A 24,639-nucleotide genomic window follows, 5' to 3' on the forward strand; every position below is an offset into this window, starting at 1 on the left:
TTGAATTCAGTAGGCGGAAGTTACTGCCGTGTGTGTATGTGTGCGTATAGCTGCTCAGTGCCTCTCCGAAAGAGAGAGAGGGATTGACACTATCATTAAAAGTGTCAGGTAAAAATATTTGTTGCTATTTGCTGTGGGCCTCTTATCTTCCTAGATAAAATCTTGCTGAAGTCAACTTTTGCCTTTCGTTCCTACAGGGCCAATAAAATACAGTACCAGTTGAGTACTGGGCTCAATGTAATTGACTAACCCTCTTCCCCCTAAACTACTGGTGTTGTACTTAAATCAGAAACATTTATCTACTGGCCCCATTCCACCAAATTCTGACCCTGTGCCTACATTAGAATTATTGGTTATTATTTATTTATTATGGATTGACACTATCATTAAAAGTAGGTAAAAATATTTGTTGCTATTTGCTGTGGGCCCGTTATCTTCCTAGATAAAATCTTGCTGAAGTCAACTTTTGCCTTTCGTTCCTACAGGGCCAATAAAATACAGTACCAGTTGAGTACTGGGCTCAATGTAATTGACTAACCCTCTTCTCCCTAAACTGCTAGTGTTGTGCTTAAATCAGAAACATTTATTAAAAAAAAGGAGCAGTGGATTAGAGAATTTGTAGGGCATTGGCCTGATCGCTGCTTTGTTATGTTTACTTTGATCTCGTTATGTATTGATATTAAATCGCAACACGGTCAATTTAGCTTTTCAATAAATAAATTTAAAAATCTTCATATTTCTATCATTGAATTAAGAGGTGAAATGATAATGACTTTCGCGAAGGCATGAAATTACATCTCCCACTCCTCCCTGTTGAACTTTATATATAGGGTCTGTACATGCAAGTTATGAGAGACAAAGATGAAGCATTAGTAGTAGCAGTATTTGAAATTTTGCTGTTGCTGCTATTACTACTACTACTAATAGACAGCTTTTGATCTGCTAGAGGAAATAGATTAATCTATCTCTTCCTAACCCTATAACATACCTCCTCACTTCTGTATATATCCTCTCTCTCTCTCCTCCTCCTTCCCCTCCTCTCTGTTCACTGCCCAGCCAGCCTCTTCTGATATTACATCTGTTACTGTGTAGTGTAAGGCGCTGCCATTTAAGTATAATAATACTAATACTACTACTACTACTACTACTACTATTAATAATAATAATAATACTGGTGGTGGTGGTGGTGGAGGTGTGGTGATAGTAGACAACATATATTTTGAAGTGGAGAGGTGTTGTGGGGGGTGGGGGGTTTAATAGAGATTTCTGTATCAAATTTCCTGTCTGCCCTCAATTCTCACATCATACCCCACTCACCAATTTATCTACCTAGCCACACATCCATCTCCGACATCCCATCTGCTAAAACACACACACACACACACACACACACACACACCTCTCTCTCTCTCTCTTCCCCCTCCCTTCTCCCTCTCCCTATTGTTTAGAAATTTACGTTGAAGATTTAAATTGAAATTTTTCAACACTAAACATGCTTTTTTTTTTTTGTTTTGGAGATTTACCAAATTTTTTTAATCTCAGGTTTCTTTACTATTCCTACTCTGTATGTATGTTGTGTGTGTGTGTGTGTGTGTGTGTGTGTGTGTGTGTGAGAGAGAGAGATAGTCACGGATGGGTAATACATTTAATTTTGATTTTTATATTTAATTTTTCTTTTAAACTCTCAGTGACATATTACATTTATAACATTAGTCCCCTAGCATTGCCACAGTAAACTAGTAACATATATTAATCTTCGTATGTCGAGTTATGAATATAAAAACAATTTAATATTATGTTTCTTTTACTTGTCTCATTGGACTATGGCCATGTTGGGGCACTGCCTTGACGTATTTAGTCAAACAAATTGACTCTAGTACTTATTTTTTAGTCTGATGCTTATTTTATTGGTCTCTTTTGTCAAACTGCAGGTATGAAACAAACCAACACTGATTGGCAAGCAGTAGTGATGGGGGGGGGGACAAACACGGCTTCCTTGCAATTTCCATTTACCAAATTCACTCATAAAGCATTGGTCAGCCCAGGACTATTGTAGTAAACACTTGCACAAGGTGCTGTACCGCTGAGGTTGACTTAGCCTTTCATCCTTTCGGGGTCGATAAATTAAGTACCAGTTACGCACTGGGGTCGTTGTAATCGACTTAATACCTATGTCTGCCCTTGTTTGTCCCCTCTGTGTTTAGCCCCTTGTGGGTAATAAAGAAATAGGTACATGGTTGCAAACCAAATTTCTTAACCAAACAGACATAGCTGAAGAATCACTTTTAATAGTGTTCATCATCATCATCATTGTCATCTAACTTCAGTTTTCCATGCTGGAATGGGTTGGATGGTTTAACCTCAACTGGTAAGGCCAGGGGCTGCATCAAGCTCCATTGTCTGTTCTGGCATAGTTTCTATTGCTGGACAGCCTTCCTAATGCCAACCACTTTACAGAGTGGACTGGGTGCTGTTTATGTGGCACCAATCTGGTTTGGCATGGTTTCTACAACCACTCCAAGATTGTAGTGGGTGCTTTTTGCATGCCACCGGTGTGGTACCAGTTACATGATACCAGCATCAACCACAACTACATTTTCACTCGGTTTGATGAGTCTTCTCAATCACAGCATATTGCCAAAGGTCTCGGTCACTTATCACCTCTGTGAGGCCCAATGTACGAAGGGTGCTTTTTACATGCCACCGTCGTGGGTGCCTGTTACATGACATCAGCCACAACTATGGTTTCACTTGGCTCGACAGGTCTTCTCGAGCTCAAATTCATACATGTGTATATGTATGAATATGTATGTCCTTTTCATTAAATAGATCTATTTATGTTTATCTCATTAAAACAAATTATATAAAATAATGAGAATGAATTTAAATCAAAAGTAAATTTTAAAAAAAAAGGAGCCCAGAAAGTGTATGCTTTCCTTCATAGTGCTTTGAATTTGGAAATTATGCAACAGTAGAGTACCTGAAAGATTTTGCTCTCTCTCTCTTTCTCTTTCTTCTGTTGGCAGATTTGTGGTTATGTTATATGTAACCAGTTCAGGATGCTGGGTTGGCAGGATGTTTAGCTCATTGGATGTGATTGGATGTTTTGCTGCGTCTTATGCTTTGCGTGATCTAAATATAATCCCTACCGACACTTGTATTAAAAGTTGTAATTGACAAATTGTGTCAACAATTGAAAAGTGAATGGAAATATAGTTCAACTGAAAGTTTGACAGTGGCAGCAGTGACGGCTGCTGATTGTTGATATTGTTTACTCTGTATTTTAACCCTTTAACATTTAATCCGGCCATATCCAGCCCAAATATTCTACTTGCTTTATGTTCAAACCGACCAGATCCGGCCTCTCACACCCACCAAACATTTGACATTCTAAATATAAACATTAACAGTATTGTCATTGAAATCTGAAAGCTATGAGGTAACACATGATTAATTCAAAATAATGTCAATAATAAGCTTTACATTTGACGGAATAATCAGTATGCCAAAGGGTTAAGCATAAGACATTTCAGACCTGTAAATATCTCCCACTTGAATGAATATAATGGCTCGAGTAATGTAGGCTTTGTAGACAAATGCATGTGGACATAAACTCACAAATGAAATAATACCCTAAGAATAAGCAGGAGGGGATACACAAGCATAATTGACCAATTCAGGGTTTCTCTTTCTTTGCTCTTGAAGCTGTAAACTTGTATGTCACTTCATTAAAAGCAATGCTTTTCAACAATTCTCTTTCAGTTGATAATATCTCAAAATTGGGAGGATTTTACTATTTTACTATCCCATGGTAGAATTCAAATAGTTCTTTATAAGTTCCCACTTTGCAGATCATTAGAAGTAATTTTAGGCTTAGTGAAAAGATGGAGAGAGATTTCTATGAAGCCCCATTCAGTTATGAATGTAACTACAAAATATGGAAATGCAATGAAAACTTGATAATGAAACACAGCTAAATATAAGTAGTCGATGGTAATAAGTGGTGACTATAAAAACATGAAAAGTCAATGGAAACATCGATGTAAACAACAGCATGTGTTTGTAACACGGGTAGCTTTGAGAACCCTTTATTGAATTAGGAACAATTAATCACATAAGCTTATTCTTTGGAAGCTACTCAGAGAATTTAGCAGTGATTATCCTGCCCTTTCAATGGTCTATTATATGGAACTGTAGCAAAAATAATCCATCTCCTTTAGTAGTGAGTATACTGTTGATGCCATGAACAGTTCCACCTACGGATGAAAATGGTATTTTTGTACTGCTCTCTAACATGTCCATTCTATTTGTCCAACAGATCCTAGATCAACTGCTAAAAGTTTGATTTTTTTTTTTCTCTGAAGAGCATATCAAAGAAATGAAAAGAAAAAGTTTCTGCAGGCCCAAGCATGGCTGTAAGGTTAAGAAGCTAACTTTGCAACCATGTACTTTCAGGTTCAGTCCTACTGCATGGTATTTTGGGCAAGTGTCTTCTACTATAGCCCTAGGCTAACCAATTCCTTGTGGGTGAATTTGCTAGGTGGAAACTGTGTGGAAGCTTTATGTATGTTTTGTGTTTGTCCACTATCAGTTTACAACCAGTATTGGTTTGTTTACATCTCATACCTGAGCAGTTTGGCAAAATAAACCAATAAAATAAGTGTCAGATTTAAAAGATTAGCATGAATCTCTCACTCCCAATATCTCGGTATTTCTCTTGAGTTACCAGGATGATTCTAGCAACCCAATAGAAACACTGCTTCTTCACTTTTGTGAATCTCAAACATTTTTTTTAAAACCTAATTTGTGTTCTATAATTCTGGGTTTTTCTTAAATGACTCAACTCTGTTACATTTCATCTCAAAAAATCATCAAATAATTTTAAATGTTGCTTGATTTTTGTCCTTCTGTTGGTCATTCTGCCTTGTATTTTTCTCACCTGTGCAATGATCAGTTGCTATTAAATCTTGTTGCTTTTCTTCACTTAATCAAATCTACATTAAGAGACTAAATAGTTTCATGATAATGGCATTATTATTCAGTCCTCGGTCTCTCTATGGTCATAACAAGTGACCATTGTAAGAAACAGGCAAACATTTATCATTGACTATTCACTAATGATAAATCACTTCTGCTTTCTAGATGCTTATCATCTACTTGCTAACATTGAAGGTCTCCTAGATAAAATCTACAAACTGGATCTAAAAGCTGCATACCATTAGATTCCACTCCATAATGATGAATAGAGATAAACTGCGTTTTCAGTCGATAGATGCTTATTCTAGTCTACAATGTTCCCCTTTGGAGTAATTAATGCCATAAGCTCTTTGAAAAGAGCTTATGGCTCTTGAAATGACATAATTTCCAACAACTATATCAAAGGCGTTCATGCAGTGTTGATGGTGAAATTATTAAAGAGCAATTGAAACATATCGGTTTCAGTTTTTGGCACAAGGCCAGCAATTTCAGAGGAGGTGCTAAGTTGATTACATCAACCCTGTTGCTCAACTGGTACTTATTTTATCAACCCCTAAAGAATGAAAGGCACAGTTGACTCTGGTGGCATTAGGACACAACGTAAAACCAGATGAAACACTGCTAAGTATTTTGCCCAGCATGCTAACGATTCTACCAGTTCACCACTTTTAGTAACTGAAATATAAGTTCTAAGAGCTAAGTTCTGAAAATTATTTGGAACTTGGTTCAGTGTATTTCAATTATCAAAGAACTTAACATTTCATTAAAACATGACAATTCTCTTCTCTACCAAACATCTATTTGTTATCTAGGATAAGAAAATAGAAAACAGTTCTCTTCTCTTAAGTTTCGTACAGACAGTTTTATCTTTGTATAAGCTAAAGATCAATCTAGTTAAACTTAATTGATGCTAGTCAGCATTATGCTTTCTAAAATCAAAAAATCAAGATGGTTGGATTGACACAATCTAGATCGAAGAAAGTCTCATCAAGAAATCTGAGCTCCATAGGTAATCAATCAAACTCTGGTTTTGCTCAAGAGAGTCCAATTAGTGTTCGCTGTGATTTTGATTTGTTGAAAAATTTGACGCAAACGAGCTCTGATGAATGTTCTGTCAATGATAGCTGCAGTGACATGCTGAGAAGTCGCATTCAACAAGTATATTAGCTGAAGGAATCCAATATTGATCTGCTTATTGAAGAAGAAATCATGGCTCTATCTCTTTGAATTTCTTTGTCTCTCAAAAAGGGCCTTGAAAAGCACTGGAAAGACTAAATCTTTAATCCGGTAAAAGCTGCAGAAATCATTATTTACCACTTCCAGTCCTTGTACATTATAATGTACTTGTGGTTGTGGAAGACTGGAAGCCTGTCATTTGCAGTAAATATGGATATTTACAATTATGCTCTGAATACTTAGGTAGAATGTTTTAGATGAATAAAATGGTTTTGATTCCTGGCAACTGTTTCTCATCGCAACAAATTTAAGTAAAACCATAACAAACTTAAAATAGTGCTAATGTAATTTATATGCATCTGCACTATATGCATGCATGCTTATATTTATCTATCTCTCTCCCTCCCTCTCTCTCTCTCTCTCTCTCTCTCTCATACATATATATATATATATATATATATATATATATATATATATATATATATAATGCGTACATATGTATATGTGTGTGTGCGTGTGTGCACATACATACTTGCATTTATGCATTTCTACACATAACACATTTATAATGCTTATACACACACATACATGCACATATAAGAAGTGTATGACTCTAACGTCATACAGTTCTTATAAATACCAAAGCATTTAAAATGTTTCCATTAACCCAAACAGAAGTGGCAGCATGCCAAAGTCCCATAGGAAAAGCAGCTATTACTTCGCTTGAAGTTTTTAATGGAGAAGAAGTAGGAACTCTATATAAAGATTTTTTTTATATATAAACGACTGCTTTATGTACTTCAGTAAAATGGGTTTTTTTTTGTCTTTTGGCAGTCGTTGCAAATAGCCATTCATGCAGGGCAATACTAAGTTTTGTGGTAAATTTTATCTTACAAAAACAGTACTTTTTCTCTTTGTAAGAAATTGGTAATGTATTTATTATTTTTTTTTTTTTTGGACAATGAAATGGCTACATGTGGAGACAAAGTGTAAGCTTCAGTATTTTTCCCAACTATCTCTGTAAAAGTGTCTTTGCTGGTGCTGCATAAAAGCACCCAGTACCCCTGGTAAAGTGGTTGGTATTAGGAAGGGCATTCAGTTGGCCAGCTTCTGTTAAACTGTCCAACTCATGCTAGCATGGAAAATGGACATGAAGTGATGATAGTAGTAGCAGTAGTGGTAAAGAAGAAGAAGGATTTCTTCTGAAATACTGCACAAAATTTTTATTGCTGATCATTTTAGTGTCTCCTCTGTGGTCTGTGTACACCCTACTTCCCTGCCATTATGGTGTCATTATATCTAGGACTATGTTAGAACTTTCTTAAGATGGCAGGGTGTCTCTTCAGTGAAATTTGGCTGCTATTTCTAACACATGGAGTTACCACATGGAGGCCCTCTCATTGGCTCTGACCATATCTGGTATTGGTATTGTTTTCTCTCATTCGACACAAAAGTTGCAGGTTAGAGAGGCTTTGTGGCAGGTCCTGCACCAGGTGGCTTGAACGGGATTAACGAATATTTCTAGAGGCTCAGTGTCACCTTGGAGGATGCAGAGGGGATGGCACAGGACTGTCGACATTGGAGAGCACTGTTGGACCTGGTCAGCTCTACACATGATGACATCTCTGAGACCACTAACCTGGGATAACCCTAGCCCCACCAAGCAAGCAGCTGTTAACGTTAATGCTGGGTTTGGTATTTTCATTAGCTTAGATTTTTTCTTTTTGTTTACTTAGACAAAAATACAGACTCAGCTTATTTTCCTTATCCATTCTGCATTAGTAATTAAGTACCTTTCATCAGTTATTTATGCTTTACAATGAGGGAGACTATGTGCAGCTCTGTTTCAAACAGGAAAGCTGAAGCAATGTCATTGGCTGAGAGAAACACACGTTTATCTACCACTGCATTCCATAAATGATTGATTGCTTGTATGCCTAATTTATATAAAAAAAAGGAAAAATTCATTATTACAAGACTAATTGATTTTGGTCACAAGATTAATTTTTGTAGTGAGGGAAGTGTTTAGTTGGTTGGCTGTGTTTGTGTTTGTGTGTGTAATGGTACTTGTTTTATCACCTTTGAAAGGTGATGACTATTAATTAGGCTTTGAAATTCCTTACACTTTTAATTACATTAACTAGCTATTTTAATGTCTCATTTATTGATATTCATGAGTATGATGGCAGTTAATCTGGTCACAGTAGGCATGGATTAAGATTAAAGATTATGTCGCTAGTTACTCTGGCCGCAGTGGACATGGATATCGATTTAGATTTTATGTTTGTGTTAACCCATGTTTATCAAGAGCATTCTGAGTTCAAATCCTAGCAAAGTCAACAAAGAAACATTAGCTGAATAAAGAATCAATGCGAAAAGAAGAGTTAGATGTGTTTTGTTTTTTTTTCGTTTTTGTAATATGGCAGTTATTTATATAATGTAATTTTGTGCATGTACAAGCATGCGTGCATGTGTGTGTGTGTGTGTGTGTGTGTGTGGTGTGTGTGTGTGTGTGTGTGTGTGTGTATACATGTGTATCATATTCACGAGGTGACTGCAACTGCATAGTATCTCATTGTCTGAGACAGAAGGTGAGGAAGCAAGATGATAGGAGGGATATGGGGAAGGGGCAGGTTGTGCCCTTACAGATCTGCACATGATCAGAGGGCGAGGGGTTGTACCCTCCTGTATCCTCATGTGCATGTGCTGGAGCACAGTACTTAGGCATCTGTCTATTCAAGCATATGTTGTCAGTTTTGTGCATGTGCTCTTGTGTATACATGCATTTACAAGCACCTTAGTACATGTATATATTGTTGCATGAGTATATATATATATATATATATAACTGTACCAATAAGTATATACACGTAGATCATTAACATACACAATTATATATTATTTCTGCATTTTCACTTCCACTTAAGAAAGCATGTATGCACACATATACTGATTTTAGTGTTGTGCAGTAAAAGAGCAACATCCAAAAATAAACAGTTCTCTATAAGGTGTGAAATTCACTGCATCTGTTTATATAATTAGATGATGGGATTTCCTGTCAAAGACAACGTATGAGTGTTCAGCTTTAGCTGAATGAGCTGCACAAATGATTTGTTTATAGTGATGAAATGTATGTGCTGTACATTAGCTCACTTTCTCCATTAAATCGACATTACCTGTACAGGTGCACGGTGTACCACATGTTGGGTGTCAAAGTGATCATAGAGCAACATGAGATGAAGTGATTTACTCAAAAACGCAAGCACCACCTGGTCTAGGAATTAAAACCATGATCTCGTGATTGTGAATGTAACACTCTAAAGCTAGGGCATACACCTTAATTACTAGGCCATACACCCTAATAAATAATCATTGTATTATTAATTAAAATTCATGTTAATTAAACTAAGCTAAACAAACAGCACCAATTATAGCAGTCTGTTCATCAAAGTCAATATATCAGGATATTGTCCTTATCCCGCTGTCAGGTATGAGGGAAAGAACTCAGTCAGGTGTTATGAATTGTAAAATAAAGTTTTAAGAAAAAAAAAAAAGAAAAAAGGGTTGCTTCACCCTTTCTATTGCAACACACCTGAGGTTACCCAGCAACTGGTTATATGATATAATGTCTCTTATTTTAAATTATTCATATTTGAAATTAAAACTTATATAATTTTGTTACGGTCATTTATGCTAACTCATGAATCAAACATCTGATCAATCTGATGTTTTTATGTTACTAAATCTCTCCAAATTCTTGATTTAGTTTTGGAAAATAAACATATTGATGGCGTTTTTGATTAGAAATATAGTCACAAAATGGTTGAAGATTTTTCTTCAGCTCTAGATCTTTGCATAGTTATCTCCTCTGTTTTTTTTTCCTTCTTGTTATATAAATCCCTGTATTTTGTGAACAACAGCATCATTTGGTTGCAGGTTTCCATAAGACTAATCGCTGGTTTATTGCACTTCCAATGACAAGAAGGTGTATGAGAAATGCAAGCAGAATAAATTGCACGAAATGGCTTTTTGATCGAATGATTTGCTCTATTGGTTTTTCTCATTAATGTATATCAGTGCACACAGGTGAAAAACATACACACATGGAGAGAGAGAGAGAGAGAGAGAATTAATGGCTTTAGGTTGGTTTCAACAGTGAATATTCCATGGTTCAGTCAACTGAACCACCTACTCAAGGAGCATATACATGGCTGAGTATTCCTGTTGCATGTAATCTTTTAATATTTTACTTGTTTCAATCATTAGACTGTGGCCATACTGGGGCACCGCCTTGGGGAATTTTAATCAAATTGACTAATCCCAGTACTTATTTTCTTTTTAAGCCTGGTACTTATTCTATCGGTCTCTTTTGCTGAATCCCTAAGTTATGAGGACATAAACACACCAATACCAATCAGTGGTGGGTGATGCCCACACACACACGACAGGCTTCTTTTAGTTTCCATTTACCAAATCCACTCATGAGGCTTTGGCTGGCCTGAAGCTATAGTAGAAGACATTTGCTCATGGTGCCATGCAGTGAGACTGAACCTGGGACCATGTGGTTGAGAGTTCTTAATGCAATTCCCAGGCAGAATCAGTGAGTAAGGAGACTGGACTTTAGATTATTAGTTTGTTCCATCTCCTGGCCTTCCACACAGTTTCTCTCTATTATACAGTAACTGGATGGTTGATTGGTACAGCATATCAGATGGTGTGTGTAGGTAAAGAGACGGATGGATGAATACTGAGTTCATACGAAATGTGTTGAAGGGAAGGATGGATGTTGGGTTCACCATATCAGGTGCATGTGTGTATATGTGTGTGAGTGTAAATCAAAGCTAGCAGAAACGCTAGCATGCCGGGCGAAATGTGTAGCCATATTTCGTCTGTCGTTACATTCTGAGTTCAAATTCCGCCAAGGTCGACTTTGCCTTTAATCCTTTCGGGGTCGATAAATTAAGTACCAGTTACACACTGGGGTCGATGTAATCGGCTTAATCTGTTTGTCCTTGTTTGTCCCCTCTGTGTTTAGCCCCTTGTGGGTAGTAAAGAAATTAATATTTTACATAAATAAAGCTCTCACTCTGAAGACATGAGATCAACCCTAAGATGCAGAAGACATTTGCTCAAGATGTCACACTGTTGGATTAAACTTGGTTTCTTCTGATTGTGAAGTCAACTAGATATAGCCAAACTTACAACTATACACCCATATTTACTACATACTGTCTGTCTGTCTGCCTGCCTGCTGCTTGAATAGGATGTTTACAGTTGTTGTATTTGGATAGGACTTGCTGAGAACATCTGACACCTCCACTTGCCAGCTGCTCAGATCAAATTATACTTCAAATTCATTTATTTACCCCTGTAATTTCTTTCTTTAAATTTTGTTTTGCTTGTTTTTGATGGGGAGTAGGAGTAGTAGGATGGGGAAGAGAGAGCTTTATTTTTGTAAAATATTGCTTTGATTTACTCACACACACACATACACACACCTGATATGGTGAACCTAACATCCATCTTTCCCTTCTACACATTTCGTATGAACCCAGTATCCATCCATCCACCTACACACATGCTGTACTAATCAACCAACCAGTTACACATCTGCCATAGTGTACCAGCATCTATCCATCCACAAATGAATTGTATAAAAAAAAATTACAGTTCTCTCAGAGACAAAGATTTTCATTAAAGGAGAATTAAAAATTTTATATCTTTTACTTGTTTCAGTCATTAGACTGTGGCCATGCTGGGGCACTGCCTTGAAGAATTTTAATCAAAATCATCAACCCCAGTACTTAATAATTTTTGTAAAGCCTAATACCTATTTTATCGGTCTCTTTTGCCAAACTACTAATGTAAACACACCAACATCAGTTGGACAAACACACATATCTATGATGGGCTTCTTTCAGTTTCCATCTACCAAATCCACTCACAAGGCTTTAGCCAACCTGAGGCTGTAGTAAAAGACACTTGCCCATGGTGCCAGTCAGTGGGACTGAAACCAGAACCATGTAGTTATGAAGCAAGCTTCTTACCACACAGTCACATCTGTACCTATTATTCATTAAAATTAAAATTTCATTAACCAAAACCACCTCTGTATTTTATATGTATGATACTGAAGAGAGGAAATATTGTGTGTTCCATGCGATATGTTTATGAATTATTTTTGTCAGTATATGGTCCTGTTTTTTTTTTCCAGTTGTTTGAATAATCAGTGATATTAAATTCAGTTACAATCTTTAATATTGTGTGTGCATGCTTATGTGCATCTGTGTAGATATATATGCAACTTCCTGTTACCCATATCTCAGTAAACTAATTTGGAAGAGTTCACACTAGACATTAACCATATTAATTAAAATCTCAATTGTCTTTGCCTTCCATCCACTTGAGGCTAATTGTGTGTTTATTTGTATACAGCTTTGTTTTTATTGTAGTACAAATGTATAAAAAAAGTACTTAGTACACTCATGTTAGATGTGTATAGAATCTGATATGCTTGTCACATATATATATATATATATATATATATATATAAGGTAAACCTAATTACATATCCGGACTATGGTTTCATTTAATTGGTCTTCTGCTCTATGTTATTGAACAGAGGGTGTTAAATTTAACTTTAAGCCATTTAACCATCATCATATTTTCCTCCATTCATTAATGTGTTTTGGTCAACCTAAAGTCCAACTGAATGAAACATAAGATCCACATACATGATCATGCTTACTTTACATATGACAAACATATACATCCTCATGCCCTGCATCATGTAGAAGTATTTTTTATAGAAAGTTTGTTTTTTTAGTATGGTTATATGTGTGTTCTGTGGTGGGGGTAGTAATTGTGTTGTAATAATTTTTTTTTTTGTGTAGTACTGTTTGAATAACTGCTTTTTTTTTTTTTTTAAATACAGGAAAATATTTTATCTCAATTTATCTGTATGTATTATTCTGTGTGTACTTACTCTCGTTTTATTTCATTTTCTAGGCCCGGATAGCATTTTTACAAGGGGAACGAAAAGGTCAAGAAAATTTGAAACAAGACTTAGTACGAAGAATAAAAATGTTAGAATTTGCATTGAAGTCAGAAAGGTAAGAAAACCTTTTGTGTTTTTTCTTTTATTAATTAGCAGCACTCAATGTTTGATTGTTGATAGCAAGTTCTACGAGAACATGGAGACCCCCTTTCGGTCATGAACGACCATGGGATTGCACCTAGAAAGTTACCCTCTGAGGCACAAGTCTGGACAAGGTTGTTTGTGGAATGCCAGCAGTCGGCCATGCATACCAGCCTCCCCTCTGGACACCACTGATGTTATCCAAGGGAAAGGCAAAGGGGCCGATACAGCTTGGCACCAGTGATGTCACAACTCATTTCTACAGCTGAGTGAACTGGAGCAATGTGAAATAAAGTGTCTTGCTCAAAAACACAACACATAGCCCGATCCGGGAATTGAACTCACAGCCTCACGATCGTAAGCTCGGTGCTCTAACCACTGAGCCATGCACCTTCACTATGAGAACATAGTTTCATTGATAAGGAACAATTTCATTTAGTTACTGTTGTTACTAAGTAATGGTTACAGTTGTTGCTAAGGGATAATTAAAACAGGTGCTTAAATACACTGGTTTATTTTATGGATAGCAAATGAGTAATGGTGACAGTAATGTTACCTACTTTGTTACACTCATCAAGGTATGGTAGCTGTGTTTAACATTTTTAGTGTAAGGATACACATTTTTTTTATTTGAGTTCTGCCAGCTATAAAATCCTTCTTGTTAACAAATATTTCCACAGTACAGAAATATAACAATGCTCATCTATTAAAAGAGTAAAGACCCCCTTTGGTAATGAGTGACCATGGGATTGAACCTAGAAAGTTCCCCTCTGAGGCACAAGTCGAGGCAAGGTTGTTTATAGAAGACCAGCAGTCACTCATGCATACCAGCCTCCCCTCTCCATACCACCCATGTTATCAAGGGAAAGTAAAGGTCAATACAGCTTGGCACCAGAGACGTCGCAAATCATTTCTACAAATGAGTGAACTGGAGCAACATAAAATAAAGTGTCTTGCTCAAGAACACAACACGCAGTCTGGTCCAGGATTCGAACTCACAACCTCATGATTGTGAACCCGGCACTCTAATCAGTGGAGCCATGTTACTTTCACAATTATCTATTAACCTCTACAGTAATAGTGGTTTCAAATTTTGGCACAAGGCCAGCAATTTCAGGGGAGGGATAAGTTGATTACATTGATCACAGTGCCTCAACTGGTACTTATTTTAATGACCTTCACTGGCTGAAAGGCAAAGTCAAACTTGGCGGAATTTGAACTTGGAACACAAAGGTGGATGAAATGCCACCAAACATTGTGCTTGCAAATGGTTCTGCCAGTTTGCTGCCATACTTTGCATCTATATTTTTTTCCAAATTTTGACATAAGGCCAGCAGTTTTGTGGAAGGGGTTAAGTCAATTACATCGACCCAGTACTCAACTGGTGCTTATTTTATCAACCCTGAAAGGATGAAATGCAAAGTTGGCCTCAGCAGAATTTGAACTCAACGTTAAAGACAGACAAAATGCTGCAAAACATTTTTGCCTGGCATGCTAACGATTCTGCCGGCTCATTACCTTACCCTCAACAGTAATAATGACGATAACAATGGTGATGTCAAACAGTTTGCAGTGTGGCAATGGTGGTAGTGGTGCTGTCTTCATGATGCAGGTTCAATTCTTATTTGACCCATCTCTCCAGTAATTTCACAAGGGCTATGCTCAGAGTGTTTCTGCTGAAGCATTGACTACATTGACAATTTCAGTGACTGAAATAAATAATTTAAAAGCAAGATTATATTGTATGGTATGGCCTTTTTAATCCATTAGGATATATAAACATGCATGCATACACACACACACACACACACACACACACACACACACACATGTTCATGTTTGTGCACACATGACAAACTTTGCACAGTTTCCTTCTATCAAATTTCACCTTACAAGGTATTGCACAGTGCAGTGGTACCTGGGGCTGAGTGAACTTCTTAAACTCACAGTTTAAAAAGAATTCTTTTTTTTTTAAGTTTTATTTTTCTTTCTTTCTATTCCATTTCTCCACTCTAAGACAAACATACCTGGTGGGTGTGTGACTGTACCAACTAGATATTTAGCTCTTTTTCTTTTTTTTTTTTTTTTGTCCTTTATATAAAAATCTCTTCACTATTGGCTATTTTCTTTCTTAATGGCTTTGCACATCTATCATAACCAGAACCTACAGTGGTGCCAATAGTTTGCTATTTTAAGGAGCAATCTCTCACTCACCCTACTTTGCTTCTACTTTTTACTTTCTTGTCAAAATATCAGAAAGGGGCTACAAAGAAGTTCAGCCCTACTGCCTCTCTATGATGAAACTCTCCTTGCCCTTCCTCTCAGTCTCTCTGTCTTTCTCTCTCTCTCTATCTCTCATACCCCACCCCCTCCTCCTCACTGACATGGTGACGCTGTGGCATGCTCTATTTGATTTGTGCTTGCAACAACTTATTTATTATATCCATATTTAGAAAAGGTACAAATACTCTTAGAGATAAGAGATTAGAGATAGAGTGACTAGCAGGACCCCTCCCCTGTACACACTCCTCTGTTTATATATTAAATATTCCTTGCATATTCTAAGTCACACTGATGAACTTCACTCCCTTCTGTTTCTCCCCCCCCCCCGCCCATCTTGCTTCATCCTCCACCCTTTCATTTTTTTTTTTAAACAGCTCAGTAACTAATCTCTTTTGTACAACAACAGTAAAAAAAAAAAAAAAGAATTAAAGAATTATTTTTAGGGTTTATTTTTATCCTTGATGAATTTGCCCCAATTAGTCTGTCCTTGCAATATCTCCTCATCTATCACATCAACCCTGTGGCAATAAAAGAAATAATTACTATTATTATTTTGGCAGGGATTAGAAAAAAATCTCCCCTTCCTATCAGGACAAGTGTATGTGTATGTGTGTGTGTGTGTGTGTGTGTGTTTCTCTAGCTCTCACCCCCCACCCCAACTTTATCTCCCTCCCTTTCACATCCTAGTTGAGTTACCGGCAACTCATTGGTGGGCATGACATCAAGTGTTAAAGGTTATGGATTTATTTTAGGGGTCTGTAGGCAGTGAAATGTAACTCTATTGGGAGTTTAACTGGACTCTGTATCACTCTACTTCCCCCCTCTCTCTTTTTCACCCCTAATCTTTATAACTTGTTATTAGGTCCCCTACCTCATCCCATATAATTGTTGACATTTATAGCAAAGGCAGCCCCTGAGCCCCATCACACCATTTACCCCTTGTTTCTTTCAATCTCCTCTTCTTTCTATTTCTACCCTTTACATGTCATTCGGCTCTCCGTCCCCCACCTCTCCCACCTCTCCATTATATGTATATATGTTAAAGCCTGTGAATTTGTTTTTGGTCTTCAGGCAAATCTCATGAGTGGTACTTCACACTCAGCCTCAGCTTTATAATTCAGTCAGCTAAGAGCCGTGTATGAGGAAACTTGAGTGTTGATTTCAGCAGAATCTTTTAAATTGTTTATATTCTTCTTCAAATATTGAGTATGTAACTTTTCTCCTGTTTGTTAACATATGTGTGTGCACATACTACTTACCTGAAGATTGGAGTGATGAAATTCAGTTATCGAATTTATTTATTGAAGCTGAAACTTCATATTTTATAACTCTGAGTTTCATGTCTTTGATCATCAGATATCCTACCTTCAGCAGAAGGGCATATAAGATAATATAGTCCTGTATAGCTCTAAATAACAATGCTTCTAACTATAACACATGCAATGATGCGTAAGCACATGCATAGCTGCTTCGTTAAGAAGTTGACATAGTAACCATGTGGTTCAGGGATAAGCATTATTCAGCAGATGACTTACTAAAATGATACTTCCACTGGCCTCCGTGCTGGTGGCACGTAACAAACACCATCCGATCATGGCCGTTGCCAGCCTGGCCTGGCCTCCCTGCCGGTGGCACGTAAAAAGCATCATCCGAGCGTGGCTGTTCACCAGCCTCGTCTGGCACGTGTGTCGGTGGCACATAAAAAGCACCCACTACACTCACGGAGTGGTTGGCGTTAGGAAGGGCATCCAGCTGTAGAAACACTGCCAGATCTGACTGGCCTGGTGCAGCCTTCGGGCTTCCCAGACCCCAGTTGAACCATCCAACCCATGCTAGCATGGAAAGCGGACATTAAACGATGATGATGAGGGGTATTTCCCATGGCTTTACTTGTAACCCTGACCAGGTTCTTATTGGGTATTATACTTTACCAAAAGGTGGTGGTTTTTAGTCTACTATAACCCCAGTCCAATCAAAGCCTTGCAAGTGGATTTGGCAGCTGGAAACTGAAAGAAGTCTGTCCATTCATCCATTTCCCGTATGCTTGTGTATTTCTGTGTCTCTTGTCTTGACATCATATGATGGTTGTAAATGAGCATCACTGTTATACAAGTGGTGTTTGTTTCCAATCTACTATGGAAACACGTCCAGCCATAGGGAAATATATTGTTTGGAAACAGGTGAGGGTTGGCAACAGGAAGGGCATCCAGACATAGAAAATCTGCCTCGTCAATTTTCATCTGATCCATTTAAGCATGGAAAATGGACATTAAAATGTTGATAATGACGAATGGCTTATTTCTATATTTGCTGACTTCTACCTCTAGAAACCATTTTCCTATCCACTGACAAGTTCTCTCTTCCATTCTGTGTGATTATGACTGATGATGTGATTGAGAAGGGCATATCTAAGCAAGCTCAACTAGTTTAGCCACAATATTTTGATCTATACAGGAAGATTATTCAGTTATATACTACTAGCCAGATAGGTTGTATTCATTTATGATCATTTCAGTGTGTCCTGTCTTCTTTGTTGCGACAAGGAGATATGTGGTTCAAACCACCTCTGTGTTCTCTTTTGAACAGGAGCTTATAATATCTAATACAATTAATATTAAATTATAGTTTCAAAGTTTGGCACAAAACCAGCAAATTTTGGAGAAGGGGATAAGTCAATTGCATCGATCCCAGTGCTCAACTGGTACTTATTTTATCGATCCCAAAAGGATGAAAAGCAAAGTCGGTCTTGGTAGAATTTGAACTCAGAATATAAAGACAGATGAAATGCCACTAAGCATTTAACATTATCAGTTTATTATTCATAGCGTAAATCATTGTCGAAAACAGGGTGCAGTGTATAAGTAGTTCATGTGTGGATGCTCCCCACTGCCATATGTGACGTTGCACATCTAACACATCCAAATCATAATGTAATTTAAATATTGATATGATCTTGATAACCTCTCACAAATTAAGTTATATGTTATGTAGAAAATGTTAAACTCTGTTTAAGATCAAAAGATAGAATTTCATTTTAACCTTTAAAAATGCTAGTTTGTATATAATGTTATTCAGACAACAGTTATCTACCTCTGTCTATGTTATCTTATGATAAATGCTGTAATCTGATTAGTCAACAATCTGCTAAGTTGATATTACATGCCATGTTGACAGGTGGGATTATTCAAAATAACATTTTGGTTAGCATTCCTGGATACCTAGTGATCTCAGGCCGTCACTCTCATCATTATCAGGTAGTCGTCATCATCACAGTTTGTCTGCCAAATTCATTTGCAAGGTATTAGTTAGTCTGTGGCTATAGATGAAGACATGCCACAGTCTTGCTTCGATCAATGACCATCAGTTCTTTAGATGCAACCAGTGGTTCACTTTTAGAACTAAGTGATCCTGGTCAATGTTACCATTTCCCAAAATCTTCTAAATTTCACCATTGATCATAGGATTATAGTTCAATTGATTCCTCCACCAAAACTGTACACCCACCATACTGCTTCCCAAGGTTTCTGATGGTGGCTCTCATTTAGTCTAATCTTTTACTTTAGACATGCTTGACTCAGTCAGACTTGCCAGAAGGAAAACTCCTCTTGGTAAATCTCTTTTCATTGTAATAATATGCAAGCTCCACTACCATGATTAACTCTTTAGCATTTAGACTGGCCGTATCCAACCAAAATATTCTACCTGTTTTATGTTTAAACTGGTTAGATCTAACCTCTCACACCAACCCTACAATATCATTCTAAAAATTAAGTTACCTTATCAAAATCTCAAAACTATGAGATAATGCATGATTAATACAAAACAATGTGAATAAATAAGCATTTCATTTGATAAAATAATTTGAAGGCCAAAGAGTTAAGACAAGAATTATTGGTGACTGTATGGTGACCTATTGGTGACCTTGGAAAAGTGTCTCCTACTGTAACCCTGGGCTGACAAATGCCTTGTGAGTAATTTAATGGAAGCCTGTTGTATACATACGTACGTATATATGTATGTATGCATGTATGTATCTTTGTGTTCCCCCAGCTGACCATTTGACAACCAGGGTTCGTTTGTTTACATCTCTGTAACTTTAGTAGTTTGGCAAAAGAGACTGATAGAATAAGTACTAGATAAGTATTAGATTTTAAAGTAATACATACCGGAGTAGATTTGTTCAGCTAAACCTTTCAAGGTGGTACTCCAGCATGGCCACAGCCCACTGACTGGAACTAATAAAAAATATGAGATAGTATCTACGGAGATTGATCTTAAGCTATATATCAGCAAAACTTGGGCATCACTTCAAATTATCAGGGTAATAGGAAAAGAGCTCTTTCTGCACAGTAGTTAAATCTGTGTTACTTTATGGCTCTTCCATCTGGAATCTAAGTAGATGACTTGAAGGAACTATGCCAGATGGCATATTGAGAGACAATTTTGTGCCATTTTTACCATGGGCTCCTAGGGAGCGTTTTGTTTGAAAAGCTTGCTGCGCATTTGTTTTGAGATTTTAAATTCCTGGATTTTCCTGAAGAGAAAGCTGCAGAATGGTCTCCTTATTCAATCCGAATTTGGGAATTTGCAGCCTTTGAAACATGTGTAGAAAATAATAAAAAGGAATTTTGTAGAATCTTCGTTCGGCTCCATTTCTTCCCTTCACTATATCTATATATATATATATATATATATATATGTTTGGTTTGTGCCATTTTGAACATGCCTTGGAAAAAACACCCCACCCCAAAAAATTTCTTCTTTTTTAAATTTTCAAAATATCAAACCTCATTAGACATGCTGGACACTGCTGGAGAAGTAATGGAGAATTGGTTTGCAACACCCTTCTCTGGACACCTTGAAATAATCATAATTGCGTTAGCCAACCAGCAAATGCATATGTTATGTTGATCAGTTAACACATGAAACTGGTTGTCTTTGATCCGATCAGGTGACCACAACATCTGTTGTGGTTTAACTAAATTTTTTCTTCATGTTCTTTTTCAATTATTTTATACACAATACTTTTAGAGAACCAATAAGTCTGTCCTTTTTCACCAGCATTTCTCCCATCAACATAATAATAAGAAATTTTAGTAAATTTTTGTATTGTTGTTTTGCTTTTATAAATTAAATGAAATTTCTTTGGTTTCTTTATAAGTAATAATCTCTACAAAAAAAAAAGAAAAAAGAAAAATTATCATGAGGAACTCTTCACTCCCTATGCAAACCACTTCTTTTAAACAACATCTTAACCATAAAAAAAGAAAAAGAAAATTGTCTTTAGCATATAACTGTTGCTTTTTGTATTTTTTCTTTCTAAATCATTTAAAAAATTTTTTTATTTATTCTCTATTTTATTTAACATTTTTTTTATAACCTATGAAATTAGTTTCTCAAAGAAGCTTTATAAACTCTTATCTCATTAAATTATAGAAAACAAATTAAAAAACATAGTTGGTGATGAGTGGATGCTGGTGGATGGTGGGTGGCGCTTAGGAGAAATATACAAAAATGACAACCAAGCTGTGTGTGTAATGATGATGATGATGATGATAATAATAATATAGCATTGTGGTATGTAGGAAATTGGAAATAATGTAAATGATGTAAACTGTAGTGGCAGCAGTAGCAGCTGCGGAAAGAAACTGTTGGAAAAGGCCGTTGGAACAGGGATTGTTGGTGCTCTACCCTTATTGAACAGACCTGTAATTCAAGAGGTTCAGGACATGATTAAATCTTGGTTTAAAGTCATTATGCACCCAGAACTACATTATTTTTCATGTCACCTTCACTTTTTAAGATTGTAGGGTGTGTAGCACAGGAGATTTAGCTTGTATTTCTAGCTAGTCGACTGACTGCACAGAGCCCCCTCCCTCACCTTCCATATCTTTTTGTGGCTTGTGTTCACAGTTAAGTGGAGGGTGAAAGAATTGGTAAAAGCTATGATGTGAAAATTCTTTCTTGACCCCACCCTTTCACAGCTGTGTTTGTGTGTGTGAGAGAGCTGACGGAACAGCTCCAGTACTTTGCTAGCACTTTCTTGACCTTGAAAGGATGAAAAGCAAAGTTGACCTAAGTAGGATTTGAACTCAGAATATAAAGAGCTGGAATGAATACCACAAGACACAAGATGTTCTGTTTGAATGCTTTAGTGACTCTGCCAGTTAGCCCCCTTATGGCTCTTGTTGGAACAATAGAATTAATTGGGTATTGGTTGGCAGAAATTCACCTTTTAACAGAATTACAAGAGCTGGTCCTTAACACTCACTGGTTGTCTTGTAGGATTAAGCCTGGAAGCAATATATGAATTTCTCAGCACAGTCCACTGAGGACATGGACACCTCTATGGTAGGAGTGATGCCTTAGCAAAAATTCTGGAACTAATTTTTGTAGTCATGTGGTAGGAAAACCTGAGATCTCAACCTACAAACTACATCCTACAACAGAATTAGAGCATAATGTATTGTGGATATTCGACACAGCAACTGCAGGCTGGAAGCAGCTTTGTGGCCCTGCACTTGATGGCTGGATGTGATTGGAGATGTGATTGACATCACCTTGGAGGATGCAAAGGAGCTGGCAAAGGACCACCAGTGATGGAGAGCACTGGTGTACCTGGTCAGCTCTACACATGGTGATGTCTCTGGGACCACTAACCTGGGATGACCCCCAACCCTATCAAGTTAGAGCATGAAGCAAGGAAGCAAGTATTATGGATATACTGTGAAATGGGGGAATTAACTCAGATAATCAGATTATCAAAGTTAACTCCCTCATCTCACAATATACTCATAATTCATATGTTCTAATCCGGTTTTTATTCAAAATGTTCATTAAACGGTTTTGTGTAATTGATGAACCTAATGAGTGAATTACACAATTATTGCATTATCTCGTGAAATAATTGATAGTGTATCCTGTCAATTGTATCCTTATACTACACACACACACACACACACACACTCTGATACTCCTACAACATGCACATATACATACATGCATCATCATCATTTTGATGTCCACTTTTTTTTTTTGTGTTAGCATAGATCAGATGGAATTTATAGAGGCAGATTTTCTATGGCTGGATGCCCTTCCTGTTGCCAACCTTCATTTGTCTTCGAGCAAGCAAATATTTATCCATAACTGTATTTGTTTTGAAGAGAGTTTGGAACTGAATGACACTACTTGTATGAAGGTGACACTTGTTTACTGCTGTCACATGATGAAAGGGGGAGGCATGCGCATACTTGCACACATGACAGGTTTCTAGTTTCTGTCTTGAATCTGCTCATAAGACTTTGGTTGGCCAGAGGTTATAGTAGAAGACATTTGTTCAAGATGTCACACTGTGGGTTTGAACCTGAACCCATGTGGTTGGGAAGCAAATTTTTTAACCACACTGCCATGCCTGCATCTGTGTCTATCACTGACAAGGTAAAATATCTCTGAAACATTGCATCTTGTAGTCTATTGCTGTCACTTGGAGTTTGGGGTGCCTTTGCACACAAAGTCTGCCAGGAGAAATTATTTCTGTGATAAAATCCTGCAACGAATACCATTCATGATTTAGAGTACAGGAATGCTTTAAAAATAGATGTGCACATCATTATTTTGATTCTTGCTTCTTCCATATTTATACTGTGTGTATGGTGGTGGTGGTGGGGGGCTTGGTTTCTTTAGGTAATCAAATGACGTTTCCCCTTGCTTTTTCTCTCGGCGTGACTAATAATAATAATAATAATAATGGTAGTAATAATAATAATGGTAATAATAATAATAATAATGATGGTAATAATAATAATAATAATAATAATAATGGTAATAATAATGGTAATGGTAGTAATAATAATAATAATAATAATGGTAATAATAATAATAATAATGGTAATAATAATAATAATGGTAATAATAATAATGATAATGATAATAATAATAATAATAATGGTAATAATAATAATGGTAATGGTAGTAATAATAATAATGGTAATAATAATAATAATGGTAATAATAATAATGGTAATAATAATAATAATAATAATAATAATGGTAATAATAATAATAATAATAATAATAATAATGGTAATGGTAGTAATAATAATAATAATAATAATGGTAATAATAATAATAATGGTAATAATGATAATAATAATAATAATAATAATAATAATGGTAATAATAAGAGTCATAATGGCCTCAAATTTTGGCTCAAGGCCAGCAATTTTGGGAGAAGGGGATTCATTGTATTGATTGCGAAAACATGAAAAGCAAAGTTGACCATGGTGGTATTTGAACTCAAAAGGTAAAGCCAGAATAAATGCTACTAAGCATTTTTGTCCAGCATGCTAATGACTTGGCCAGCTCACCATCTTAATAATAATAATGATAACAACAACAACAATAGTAGTAGTAGTAGTAGTTGTAGTAAATGGTTTTGTAACTTCAAAGCCTACTATAGTTTTTGAGTATTTTTAGTATGCCACACACTCATATCTTGTTAAAATAATGGAAATGTTATATTTACTTATCCAACTAAGTAGTAACAAGCTTTAATCTTATCTTAATGGCTTTTTTTAATGGCTTTAATGTTGTTTCCTCTTTGCTGAGTATGACTCACCTGAATTAATTAAGGTACTTTATATTTGTAGCAAACTACAACTGATAAATATGACACTACAAAATACTGCCAGGTGGTTGGTGTCGTCACATTGTTCAGGAATTTATTTTGCATTCATGTGGTTCCAAGTTCAATCTCACTACACAGCCTCTTGGGTAAATGATGTTGTTGACCCAAGACTTATTAGTAAAATTGGATAGATGGAAATTGTTTTGGAAGCTTGTCAAATAGACTGTACCTTTTCTTGGACTGTAAGCTTAATTGGTTGTTCAGTTTAATGGTCTAGGCCCTGTGGAGTCTAATCTGTTGTAAGAATTGAAACAAAGTCCCTGGTTTGACGATAACTGTTCCCTTTTCCTCACCAATCTCCAAGGACATGTAAAAATGCCATACGTTCTTCTGTTCCTCCTCTAAACTAAAATGTAGCATTTAAGTTTTTAAGCATTAG

General features: G+C 36.5%; 1 protein-coding gene across 7 annotated transcripts in view; it reads left to right on the plus strand.

The window, feature by feature from the left end:
* The window catches only part of LOC115224197 (striatin-3), a 253,651-nt gene that overhangs the window by 133,681 nt on the left and 95,331 nt on the right, over positions 1-24,639 (plus strand). For all 7 annotated transcript variants that reach the window (XM_029794954.2, XM_029794955.2, XM_029794956.2 and 4 more), the window contains exon 2: positions 13,162-13,265. In XM_029794954.2, the coding sequence (XP_029650814.1) occupies positions 13,162-13,265 (104 nt within the window). The remainder of the gene's footprint in view (positions 1-13,161; positions 13,266-24,639) is intronic.

This window comes from Octopus sinensis, linkage group LG25 (assembly GCF_006345805.1).
Source record: "Octopus sinensis linkage group LG25, ASM634580v1, whole genome shotgun sequence".
NCBI lineage: Eukaryota > Metazoa > Mollusca > Cephalopoda > Octopoda > Octopodidae > Octopus > Octopus sinensis.